The 13,427-nt window shown below is 45.1% G+C and overlaps 1 protein-coding gene across 8 annotated transcripts in view; it reads right to left on the bottom strand.

The window, feature by feature from the left end:
• The window catches only part of Ankrd27 (ankyrin repeat domain 27), a 50,450-nt gene extending 37,683 nt beyond the window's left edge, over positions 1-12,767 (bottom strand). For 6 of the 8 annotated variants that reach the window (XR_002790397.2, XM_063253396.1, XM_023563699.2 and 3 more), the window contains exons 1-2: positions 12,624-12,767; positions 2,463-2,594 (exon numbers count right to left, since the gene is read on the bottom strand). Coding sequence is in view for 7 of the 8 variants with exons in the window: in XM_063253396.1 (XP_063109466.1) it covers positions 2,463-2,564 (102 nt within the window). In the remaining variant the exon portion in view is untranslated. Of the gene's footprint in view, positions 1-2,462; positions 2,595-9,199; positions 9,312-12,623 lie in introns of all 8 variants that reach the window. The other 2 variants (XM_063253395.1, XM_023563700.2) reach the window with 2 other exon arrangements.
• Between the last annotated feature and the right edge of the window lie 660 nt (positions 12,768-13,427).

Raw genomic sequence — 13,427 nt, 5'->3', positions numbered from 1 at the left:
CAAAGCAGAGTCTGAAACATGGCAAATGCTACGTTTTTTGGGTGACTCTATACTGAAAGAATCCTGAGACTTGGAACATGGGCCTTGGGACCCTGAGCTAGGGTGCAGCTTGAAAGTCAGTTCATATGCTGCAAGGTTCCCAGGCCAGCTCCCAAGCCCACTTAACCTATAACCAAAGGACGTCAATACAAAGATCAGACTTCATCTCTTTTTGTAAATTTATTTTTCTGTGTGTAAGTGGATCCTCCCCTGATATACCTGGGAAACCTAAAGGCCTTTCCCTTAGCAGCCCACAGGCAAGAGCCTCAGGGATGCAAGCCTGCCCCACTCACTGTGAGGAAGTGGCAGGTGCATAATTAGCCAGATGGTTATTAGAATAATGGAGGAGACAGAGGCCACTGCGATTAGAACCAGAAAAGCACAGAAGGGCTTTCACTGTGCAGTTAGAGACAGCAGGGGATGGCAGGAAGGTGACACTGCTCTCAAGGAAGAAATCCTGGGAGGAAGTCAACTGAGGAGCAGCTGGGGCAGAGTTGGGAAACATCAGGCTGCACCCTCAGCTGCCCCACACACGCAGCTGCAAATGAGCAGAAAACAGGGCGGCCCACCAGCACAGGGGCAGGGAGGGGAGTGGCACACTGATCCATCAGATGCACAGTGTTTTAGGACTCAGCAAGGACTCTGATCCCCAGGACAGAGTCTAAAGCGGACCTTCTTGTCCCATGGCCAACCTCCAAGGAAAGAAATGCCATCCTCACCTGCTGAGGCCACGCAGATCTTTATGCAGATCTTTCATGAAGTGAGAGGGGATCAGTGCCCTTCTGCAGATGATCAAAATGTTCTACTTTCTCAATCAGCCAGCAAACATAGCTGGAACACAACTGAGCGCTGGACAGGCAAGCACCAGCATCCCCATCACACAGATGGCAGGGTACAGGAGCAGGCTGTGGTCCTCTGACCACCCTCCCCATTAAAGGACTGCTTTGCATCTGGTAATCTTTCTCTGTGTCGCTACCACTGTCATTAGTATGTGTTTGCCCAAGAGGTGACTGTTTTATGCCCTAGGGTTTAAGCTCAAGGAAGGTAAAGATGAAAGTGTGAAGTGTGTTTCTATTTTTCTGCTCAACTCCCAGTAGCAAACATAGTGCCTTGCATATAGTGGCACCTAACACTCACTGTCAAATGAATACATGACCGTCAGTGTCTCTGGTGAGCTACGTGAGACTTTTATTTTCTTCTCAGGACACAGGTATATTTTTTAGTTGTTTTGTTCATTTATTTTTTGAGACAAGGTCTTCCTATTTGGTAGTTTAGGCTGGCCTTGAATTTACTATGTAGCCCAGGCTAGGCCTCAAACTCTTAGAAATCCTTCTGCCTCAGCCTCACAAATGCTGGAATTATTATAGACATGTGCCTATAATAATACCTGACTATCTTATTTATTTTTTTAACGAACTTTTTTTTTTTGTCTTTTTCCTTTTTATCGGTACCAGGGATCGAACTCACGACTGCCTGCATGCAAGGCAGGCGCTTATGCCGCTGAGCTAAATCCCCAACCCCACGAACTTTTTGAAACTTCTAAAATCCAAAGTAAAAAATTCTAGTAAAAGCGTATGAATCACAAAACTAAACATAAAAACCAGAAGTGACTTCAAGACACCAGGCTTCTGAGGGCAGAAGTAAGGGGAAAGTTGGTTCCGGTTTTCTAGAATCAGCCAAGAACCTGAGGCCAACTGGAGTGCAGCTAAATTCTCCCCAGACTCAAAACCCCAGACGGACACATACCTGAGCAGAGTCGTGCCACAGGCTAGAAGTGAACCACACTGTGGAATGATAAGGCACAACACAAAGAGGACAGACAGCATCTCAAGAGGAGGTCATAATGAAAAACACCCGGCTCTGTGTCCTAAAATTCCACCTACAGTTACTGTCACCAACTAAGGACCAGAAAGACTCACAACATGGGCCTGCCATTCCTCATAGAGCAGAGGCCTCGCTGACTAGTTTCTCCCACCTGCTTCTCCCACTCCTGCTGTCTCACTGGCCCAGAGGCGTTTAGGTTGTGGGCCATGTTAGAGAAGTTCTTGCCCTTTAGGAAACATCCTTCAAAACTATGCACAAATTCAAAGTTCCCTCCTTCTGCAGGAGTGGATGCCCAGCACACAAGTGAGGACGTGTGAGGCCCTGGAATAGTCTTCCTGGTCAAGAGAGAGCTATGAGGCAGAGATAAGCACAGGAGATTGCAATGCCATCTGGGGTACAACATACAGAGGACAGATGAGGGCTGAGAGTTCAAAGTTGGAAGCAGGTCAGGCAGTCTCCCAGGGCTCATTCATACATGGGTATGGGCGGGAGTCAAACCAAGCAGGCCGGCAACTGACTTCCTCTAAATGTCTTCTCAACGTCCCACATTTCTGATGTTAGCCACACCGAGCAACAACCCTCAGGATCAGTGTACTCACAATGCCGTGGATTTGGGCCACCTTGTTGCACAAGTCTGGACGCCACTTCTGCAGGGCCAGATAGAAAGGATTTTTCAGGAGATCTTCATCATACAGAGCCATATGGACTTCAAAGGGATGAGAGGGAGTTTCCTGGGACAAGGGAGGAAAAAAGCAATGAATGCCCACCTTCTGGTCATTTCTAACAAGCAATCTTGACACATACTATTTCATACAGTTAACGCTTCATCAGGAAAATTCATATTGTAATCTATAAATTCCCAGATGGCCTATTTATTGTTTAAATGTATAAACTATGGCCACATTTGTAATCCTAGCACCCTGGGTACCTGAGGCAGGAGGATCACAAATTCCAGCCTAGCTGAGCAACTTAGAGACTTAAAAAGACCCTCTCTTATGGTTTATATGTAGATATTCCCTAAAGCCTCAAGAGCTCTTAGGTGGGACCTTTGGAAATTGAATGGATTACAGGGACTATCACCAAACTGCTGTCAGGGGGTGGGGCCTGATCAGAAGAAGTGGGTGGCTGTGGACGTGATGGGAAAGATTATAGCTCTCTCCCTAATCCCTTCTTTGACTTCCTCTACTTCCTCAATGCAGAGGTGAATAGCTTGCCTCCACCCAGATCCTTCTTGCCTTGAAGCCAGTCAACTATGAACTAAAACTGTGAGCCAAAAATAAACATCTCCTCCTTTATGTTGTGGGTGTCGGGTATTACGTCCCAGTGACAAGGAAAAGTAACTAACTAGTTTCAATTTTCCATAAAAATGTACAAATTTGTATATGTATAAAATTTTTTTTAAATGTATAAATTGTATCCCAACAATCTTGCTAAATTCCAACTTGTGACAAAGCATAAATGGCTACTTTTTGCACATCTTTCATGACCATAATTATGACTTTATAAAGATACATATGCACACTTTTTTTTTAGTACCAGAAACTCAAGACCTCGTGCTTGCCAGGCAGGCACTGTGCCACTGAGCTACATCCCTGGCTCCGAGCTTTTTTTTTTTAAATGGGCTTTTGCTATTTTTGTCCAGGCTGGTCTGCAACTCCTGGGCTCAAGAGAATCTATGGCCAGAGTGGACAGGTACCTTCTATCCCATTCTCTTCTCCCCTTTCACAGGCAACCATTATCATAAAGCTGAGCTGTGTCTTCCTTCCCCGTTTTTCTATGCCTCTAACACTTATATATCCCAGAACAAAAAAAACTGTTTTTCTTGGGTTTCAACATTTACGTAAGTGGTTTACACTATTACTATCCTGGAACATACCCTTTGCAATCCACATTAAGTTTTTTTCCAGTTCTACTCACGCTAAGCCATAAAGCTCACAGTCAGGCACTGACTTGTGTTATACAATATTCTTGAAAGCAAATGTGTCGCAATTTATCTCATATCCTGTATTTAAGTTACTTCTACCCTTTCGTGTATTACACATAATGGTGCAATGAATACCTGTGCGGCCTTGTATTGGAACACACACGACAGACACCAAGGAGGGATTCACCTGTGACTGCAGCCATGGAACTGGAAGAGCATTCCCCTTCCTCAGGTTAAGGTCAGATCATAACCAACAACATGTCATCAAATCTGGATTGGTCTGTTTGCTTCCTCCTGCTGGGGAAGGAACCCAAGGCCTCACACCTGCTAGGCAAATCATCTACCACTGACTGACCTATTGCTGCACCCCCAGCCCTCTATCAGACTTTGTCAGTCAGTACCATGGTCTGAATGTTCATGCTTCCTCAAGTTTCATGTTAAAATCCAAAACAATTCTGCTTTCTAAAGGTGGTGATAGTGGAAGGTAGAATCTAGGGGTGTGACTGAGTTACTAGAGCTCAGTCCTCATGAATGGGGCAGTGCCCTTATAAAGAAGGCCTTAGCGAGCTCCTTGCTCTTTCTGCCAGAGAAGTTACAGAAAGAAAGGTACATAAAAAGAACTAAGATGTGTTACATACATGTATCAGCTGCCCATGATGAACATGGTCATTCTATACTGCAAGCATGTACACATAAACATAAAAAATGTTTAAATGTAAAAATTTCTCAACAGGAGTTACAAAGACAGTCATCGATGAAGTAATCAGCTGTACCTTGACCTCGTACTTTCCAACCTCCAGAATTATGAGAAATAAATTCATAAACAACAAGATGGAATTATGTTACAGCAGCCTGTAACTATAAAGCAACACTATTCTCCTCTAAAGTAATCAGAGAAAAGAAAATTAAAGTTAAACATCATTTCTTTATGTTGTATAAATTGCTTTTTGTCTTTTGCCTACTTTTCCCTTTAGCTGAACTTTTTCTTGTGATTCACAGTTTTCTAGAGTTTTTGTTATTATTGTTGCTGTTGTGTTTGCTTGTTTTTTGTGGTATTAGTGCTCCAACTATAAAAGAAGCTAATTCCTTAGCTTTTAAAAACAAACAAACAAGGTCTCCCTAGGCAGCTCAGACTCGCCTGAAACTCATGGTGATCCTCCTACCTCAGCCTCCCAAATTCTGGGATTACAGGTATACACTACCATGCCAGCTCCTATCTGGTTTTTGTTTTGTTTTTAAATATTGAGATTAAATCCTGAACAGGAATTGAACTTGCAAGCCTCTGGTCAGCTTCCTTCAGTGCTGTATTTATAAACATGCACCATATAGTTTTTTATATTTTTGATTACTAAACTATGTTACAAATATCTTCTCCTGGTCTATAACTTGTCTTTTCATTTCTACAATGAGTGTTTTCAGAAATACAATTTAAAAATTTTTTTAATGTAGCTGTGTTTTTTCAGCCTTTGCCTTTATGATCAGGGCTCTGGGGCTCTTAGGAAATGTATGCCTATCCTCTGACATGCTGCTTTGCAGAGTGATTTCATTATTTTCCCTACCTTTTGAGTCTGAGCCAGCACTGTGACCTCCTTTAGCCCACAGATAGAAAATGACACCCTGTGATAGTTCTGAGTGTCAGCCTCATAGATCTATTCTCATTATCTCCACACCCCAAAAGCAGCATGTGAAGAACAAAGTCATGTGATAAAAGACGGGGTGTGGGGTGTTAGATGGTCCAGGAACACAGTGAGCCTGCCAGCAGAAGGTACTCACATGAGTGAGTCCAGAAGACAGCAGAAGAGCCACCCAGCCAACCTACCCAACAGTGGAAAGTAATGAAACTGTGGCAGGTTTAAAGTACTAGCCTGAGCTGGTTTGTTATGCAGCAAGGCTATCTGAAACCATACCCAACTCCAAAGCCATAAATATATTTTATAAAAATAAAGCTCTAGCCAAGCATGGTGGTACATGCCTGTAATCCCAGCACTCAGGAGGCTAAGGCAGGAGGATCACTGAAAGTTCAAGACTAGCCGGGGCTACCAAGTGCCAGCCTGAACTGCATAGTGAGAGCCTCTCTCAAAAAGACAAAAAATTTAAAAAAAATAAAGCTCTAGACTGGGAATGTAGCTCAGAGGCACAGACCCTGCCTGGCAAGTGCAAGGTCCTGAGTTCAAATCCCGGTACCAAAATAAATAAATAAATAAATAAAGCTCTATAGTGTACAGGGGTCTTAAAAAATTTTTCATGGTTCAGCCTTCAATTTATCTGGACTATAACTTTGTATATGCTTTAATTGGGCATTTAATTTTATTTTTCAGTAAGGTAAACCAATTGTCCACCATCGTCATTTGAATGGTCCCGCCCTTCTGATAATGCTATCTTTGTCACATTCCCAGTTCCCAGATGTGTGGCCTGTTTCTGGGCTCACATCTGTTTCAATGGTCTAGCTCAGCACTGTCCAATGGAAGCAGGCGGCAAGTATATCTACATCACATGTAATTACATACATCTGTATATTGTATTTATTTTGCTTTGTCTTATCTTTGTTGTTTTTTGAGAATAGGATCTCACTCTGTTGCTAGGTTGGTCTGAAATTCCTAAGGTTAAAGGATTCACCTACCTCAGTCTCCCAAGTAGCTGGGATTACAGACAGACCCAAACCACTGTGCCTGGCACACACATGATCTCAAATTTCCCAACAGTTACATTAGAAACAAGTGAAATTAAATGTAATAACATATTTTATGTATCTTAATCTATCCAAAATATATTTTCAATGTGTAACCATTATTTTTTACATGACAGACGACATATTTTACATGCTACTTTATTACTACTAAGTCTTCAAAATCTGGTATATACAGTATTTTGCTTTTATAGCACTTCTCAACTTAGCTAAGCACATTTCAAGTGTTCAGTAGCCTCACATGAGTAGAGGCTACTGCATAGACAGAGCAGGGCCAGCCCACGTTTTATAGAGCTACACCTTTGCTATGCCATAGAGACTACTAACACCCGCCTGGAGGATTCTCACAAGGACATTCACATGCCACCCTCACTATATTTGACACACTGCAAATCAGTGTATTCCTAGTTACTGCTGGCTCACCTGGTGACCTTGTGAGAATTAGAAAAAGCACCTCATCTTCCCCGTGAATGCAGTCCTGTGCCAGGGCACATGGTACAGTAAGGAGCCCCAGAGAAATGAATAACCTCACAATTCCATGTAATGGTTTTGTTGTTAGCATTCTGACATTTTCCCTTAAACTTCCTTAGGACTTTAAACCTTAGAAACCTTAGGACTTTAAACAGAAAAACAGTATATTTTCCATAAAGAGAAGATCATCTTAAAATTACAAAAGCAACTGAGGTTATACACTTGCCTGTTGAAGGTTCTGAGCCTCAGCTTGAGCCTTTCTCTCCGTTAAATACAGAAAATTAGCAACTATCAAATAGCACTGGGCCAGGGATGTAACTTAGTGGCACAGCACCTGCCTGGCAATTGCAAGGTCCTGAGTTCGATTCCTGGCACCAAAATAAATAAATAAATAAATAAATAAACAGCACTACGCAAATTTACCTTTGATACAATCAGCTGAATGAAAAACTGAATTACTTTCTCACTATGTAACAATATACTCAGAATGCCTCCTTTGGTAAACACTAGGAAGTATGCATAAGTATATAATGAATTCTAAGTTTTACGGCTAATGATAAAAACAGCCAGTATTGAGGAACATCCTTGTTTTAGGCACTGTGGTAATGTCTATAAATCTCATTCCATTTTAATGCTCACAATAATGCCAAATATGCACCACTGGTCTCAAGTCACAGATGAAGAAACTGAGGTTCAGCTGGCTGACTCAAGGTTATAGGATGTCAAAATTTATTCTAAAACTCATCCCTTTAACCACTATGCTCACTATGTACAAAACAAACATCCCTGGAAAACGGTTACTTCTTGAGCCACAGGTGGACATCCATACTTTATGGCCCTGGATGGAAAATTCTACATGGTACACAGTCCCCATACCAAATTCCCTTTGTCCAGCCAGAACAGTCTCTACTGAGGATCTCTGGGTTCTGTCTGAAGGAGACCACTGAGTTCCCTGCAAATCCACTTAGGAAGAAGAGTCTAGCATAAAAATGGTTGCAAATAATCCCTGTCTAGGCCCAGGAAGCATTAGCTTTGCAACAGTTGAGGTATTTAAATTGCAAGATTCACCTATTACTATAGCCTAGATAATCTGTTTATGAGTCCCCCAAAGAGCCACAGATAATGCATTTTTGTCAGCATAGATTCACAAGAAAACATTGTTAATGGCATGTAGCAAAGTGCAACACTCAAGATGTTTTGGACTACAACCACATGAGAAATAAGAGGCACAATATGGTTAGATTAAAGCTGGGAAAGAACACTCCTGCTCCTCAGACACGACGCTGGCAGAGCTCCAAAGACTTCACTCCCATGACAGAGGTAACAAGGGCAGGTTTCCCAGATGGGAGAAAGCACCCAAGAGAGAGGGAAACAGCAGAGAAGGGGGAGGGACGGTGTGATGGAGGCCTGCCAGGCAGGGACAAGAGCAGGACCAAAGGGTCAGGAGGCAGGCTCCCTGCAGGCTCAGAAGAACCAAGTGGATTTTTTTAAAAAATTACAATCCAAGTAGAACCAGGCATGGTGGCACACATCTATACTCTCAGCACTCTTGCAGGCTGAGTTAGGAGAGTCACAAGTTGAAGCCAGCCTGGACAAATCCCTGTGTCTAATTTTAATAAAAATTGCTAGGTATAGCTCTGTGCAAAGGCCCTGGGTTCGATTCCCAGTAACACACACAAACATACACACACAGACATCTGAGCAGAGGACTAGAGGTATAGCTCAGAGACAGAATGTATGCTTTGCATACAAGAGGCCTTGGGTTCATTCCCCAGCAATACACACACACGCACACACGCACACACATGCACGCACACACATACGCACATGCACACGCACACATGAACCCAAGTTCAGCAAGGCAGAGAGGGGTACAGTAGCAAGGAAAGGCCTGAATACCACAATGCAACATTCCAGTCACATGCACAAAATGTGTAAACACACAATGTTCTTAGCAAGTACTGCTGCTGCTGAGACTCTTATGACCTGCTTTCTCTTGGTTGTCCCCATGATTGTCAATAACTAAACCCAGGAGCAGGAATTCAGAGAGCACTGCCCAGCACTATGCTCAACTCTTCTGTCCTAGAATGAACAATATGTAATAATATCATATAACCTGGTGCTTAACGTCACAGGTTAATTCATATGGATGGATAAGTGCTTAAAATAATTTAACACCCTGACAAGTTTGCTTGGATGAATTAGTTTTATATTTCAAAACAACATGCAAAGAAACTGCCTGTGGTGGTACATACCTATAATCCCAACACTCAGGAGGCTGAAGCAGGAAGAGCTTGAGTTTAAAACCAACCCAGGCTACCTGATGAATTCAAAGCCGGCTCAGACTACAAAGTAAGATCACACCTGCTGGGGACCACAAATTCACAATGGTTAATTTTGCACACTTCCTAAGGGAAACTGGAGGCTTTGGATTTTAAATATCACCCTTTTGAGATTTTCTATTATCCCTTTAGGGGTGGGTCATCCTCTCCCACATACTAAGACTAAAACCATTAGGACTAAAAACACTCTAGCAGGATCTTTCTTAGCACAAAACCACCTTGGCCCTCTGCAGTCATCCAGTAATCCCTTCCTCAAATTTCCTGCTCAATCAATAAATGCAAATTCTGGCTGCCCCATGGCCTTTTGTCTTGAGGGACAACTTGTCATCCTGGAGCCCGGCTGTACTGCCATTTTTCTCTTGCTCTTTCTTTCTGCAGTGTGCTATAACACTTGGCAAGAAATTGGAAGCTCACTGCAGGGGTCCCTGATACCCACTTCAATCAATTTTTAAAAGTTTTTTAAACTGATTTTTTCTTATAAAACTAGAAAATGAATTATCTTATAAAAACTCTTCTATGAACTCGGGGCTCAGTTGTAGAATGCTTGCCTAGCATGCAAGAGCCCCTGAGTTTCATCACTAGTACCACCATGTCAATCAATCACCTACAAGAGAAAGAAAAAAATAAAGAATCCCTCTGCCTGAGCTCAAATGATGGGATTACGTACAAAAAGTCCAGTGATTTAGTCAAAGATACCAAACACCCCTGCACAGTTATCTGAGGTTACTCTAGGAACAAGGGAGCTGTGTAATGCCTCCAATTAGGATGGCGTTTCAGGAGGCAGTGTGCTCACTCCTGGTTTGTGGTCTTCAACCGTCTGGCCACCCCGGAGAACTATGGGTAGTCAGGAGTCATCTGGTGACAGCATGCAGCCAGCTCAGCAGAAAGCAGCACAAGGAAGTCTGTGGCTCCCAGAGACGCACTCCTTGCCAAACTGTCTCCATTGTGGTTGCTTCTATCCTTTCAGAGCCTAACCAAAGACCTGAACCAGGCACACTTTTCAACTGATAAGCACTATTTTTCTGTTGGTTTGCAACTCAAAAAGAAATAGGAAAATGTTCTGTTCATCTAACTTTAATGCCAATGGAAGCAATATATGCTGTCATAGTCATTTGTGTCCTTCTGGTCTGTAACCTTTAGCCTGTCCATATTTATCTTAAAGCCTCTCAGTAAAGCATCGGCCCTGTATCTGGCTCACCATAGGCAAGCACTGTCATCCACTTGCACAAAATAATAGTACGGTTTTAAGAGGAAGCTCAACCTCCCAGGAGAGATTATCTCTCACAGGATCTGGAAATACATGTCTGGGTAGGTGAAGCATCAGACACAAAGGCAAACAGCCCAAAATAATAAGGGCACTCAGAGCTGGCTAAACACAATGACAGATGGAATGTGCAAGGTTAGAAAGGGAGAAAAGGCCCCAAGCCTGGAAGCAGCAGCGTGGGACCACAGAGGGAGCAGGGCAGTTTGGAGCAGCAAAAGCATCCCGCAGATTGCCACCCCACCACCTCGCTCCTTGGAGTTGTGGGTGGGACCACCATGTATCCATCTCTCTGCTAGTATCTTAGGCAGAAGGGCAGGAACTACAAGAGTCACTTGTTAATATCTCTCAGTTGTATATTCAATGGGACAAATCACGTCCAGATTCTTCTGAACTGAATTCTTTACAGGTCTAATGTCTATCACCACGTAGTCACATTCCTGTGTCTATGAGAGGACAATCCTTGGATACCAGCCTAATGCTGGCAACTGATAAACAGGGAGAGCCTCATCAGAGAAGATACCACAGAAACACTGAACAGAACACAGACTTAGCCGCTGCCCAGATGAGGACAACACAACCCAACAGTCACACAAAAGCAGCCAAGACCTTAACCCCAGACACTACTGCCTGCTCTGCCAGTAATATTTCCTGGCAGAATGCTTTCAGGTGACAAGTCAAAGCTGGGAGGGCACACCCTAAATACAAGTTAAGAATATAAATCTGTCCAATTTTAGGACTCCAACTACTTTCTTGTCACTAGGACTGATGAAAAGAATCTATTCCCGTCATACCCCATCACTCCTCCAAGGTCTAAGTACTCTACCTCCAGGATCTTACTCCCACCTGTCCTTCCAGATCAAAGTGATCCTTCCCACAGAGGGTCTCCTTGGCTCCTTAACTCTCAACTTCTACTTGGTGTTGAGGGCCTCTCACCTGTGATTTCTGTCTACTTTTGTAGTTTCCTCATCCCCAGCTGCCTCCAAAAGAATGAGTTCTGCTTCCTTTCATTCATTTTGTCCTGAAAAACCACTACTTCCCATGAAGTGGACTGCAGGTGGCTAAGACCTTCCTCTTCAGAGAAAGGCCAAGACCCAGACAGCCCAAGCTCCGCCTACAAATGGTCAGTTAAACTGGTTAAAGGACAGACCCCTAATGACAGTGAGTCCCAGGACCCAGCGCTGCAGACTTTCTTGGCCGCTTCAGTGCCAGGCCCCTCGTGAAGGATCTCAAAATGCTCATATTCTCTAGGGCCAGTCGGGTCCACTGCTTAATTATAACAGGACCTTCTCTCTGTGAAACCCATAAACTTAGAAAACTGCAGCTCACGTGCACCCTAATATTCCCTCTAGTCTTGCCACACCTCGTTCTCTGAATGTCCTAAACCCTTAGTGAAGCTGCCCCCAGCTTTGCTCTCACCGCCTAGCATAGTCTGAGGGTACCACGGTTCCCTGCTGCGCAAGAAGCAGCCAGAGGAGTACGCCCCTGCCCGTGCACAGTCCCTTTTTAACGAAGAAACTTAACAGGTTCAGAATCCCAAGCATCCCTTGGTGCTCAAGAGTTTTCAAGAAGTAGTCTTTACACCAGAGACAAGGAGACCCCGCCCGACAGAAGGCAGCCAAGGTGGGTTAGACAGGCATCCCCTGTCTGCCGCATCCTCTCGGAGGACCTCTGATCTGCATGCACAGCCAGGATCCCGCCACTGCAGGAGCCGGGAATCCGCGCTGGGGACTCCGCGCCGGAGGAATGGCTCCCTGCACACACACAAACACACATACTGCCCCCAAGACGGAGCTCCCTGACCCTTGACCCGTGGACTTGTCATGGAGTCGCCCGGGTCAAAGGGAGCATTCTTTCCGAGTCCCTCTGGACCCGAAGGCTCAGGAGTCACAGCGCGCTCAGCTGCGCAGAGTCCACCGGGCCAGCAAGGGGCCAGGGCCCAAGCAGCCCAGCCCCAGGCGCTGGTTCCAAGAGAAAGGCGCTCCTCCCCCGCCCGCTCCGGGGCTCCGTCCGGCCTCCGGGCCCAGACGTCCCGAGAAAAGGGAGGCGCGGGAGGAGACAGGCCGCAGCACTTACTTAAGAGCTACATACTTCCACTCCCCATCTCTGGGCTGCGGCAGCACCTCAAGAGCCCTCCACCCGGACCTCGGTGCCCACCGCACCAGCACCGTCGCTCAGCATTGCGGCCCACCCCTTTACCGTTGGGCGGAGCCGAGCTCGGGCCAGTCCAATAAGCGACTGCTCTTATCCAGAGTGACGTGCACACAGAGAAATCATAGAGTCGGCCCAACCGAGGGTGGGGCTCAGGCGACTCACTTCGCTTCCTACTCAAACTAGACCCGCCCAAAGCCACCGACTGCGCGTGCCCAGAATGGGAGGGGGCGGGGCCGAGGGCTGATCTGACACTAGGGGTGGGTTCCGAGCTCCCTGGCTGAAAGGGAGCTGGACAGCGGAGGGGAAGGAGAGCCCCAACCGGAAACTGCTGCTCCGCGGATCCCTCTTCCCCGCACTCTTTACTGGACCGAAGTGCTTGGCCCAATGAGACGCGCCACTCTGTTGCTACCATTTTTCCTAGGTTCTAGTCCTGTCTCACTTCCATGTACTCTAAGCGAGCTAAAACCTCTTTAGATACCAGGGTCTCAGTTTTCTTATTCGCGAAATAGGGAAAGGTTGTCGGGTGTATGGCACACACCAGTGATCACAGCACTAAGGGAGGCTGAGACAGGCGGATCACAAATTCCAGTCCTGCCTGGGCAATTCAACTACACCCTGTCTCAAGATAAAGAGGGCTGGGGATATAAAGCCCCGATATCCGCCCTCTCCCCAAAAAGGATAACTTGGCATCTGCTGAGTGCTAACGTTCCAAAACTATATGGAGTG

This window comes from Cavia porcellus, unplaced genomic scaffold (genome assembly GCF_034190915.1).
Source record: "Cavia porcellus strain 051 isolate PalLab524CR breed Dunkin Hartley unplaced genomic scaffold, mCavPor4.1 scaffold_7, whole genome shotgun sequence".
In the NCBI taxonomy this organism is placed as follows: Eukaryota; Metazoa; Chordata; class Mammalia; order Rodentia; family Caviidae; genus Cavia; species Cavia porcellus.
The sequence above is the reverse complement of the archived record's forward strand: the minus strand, read 5'-3'. Positions and strand labels throughout refer to the sequence as shown.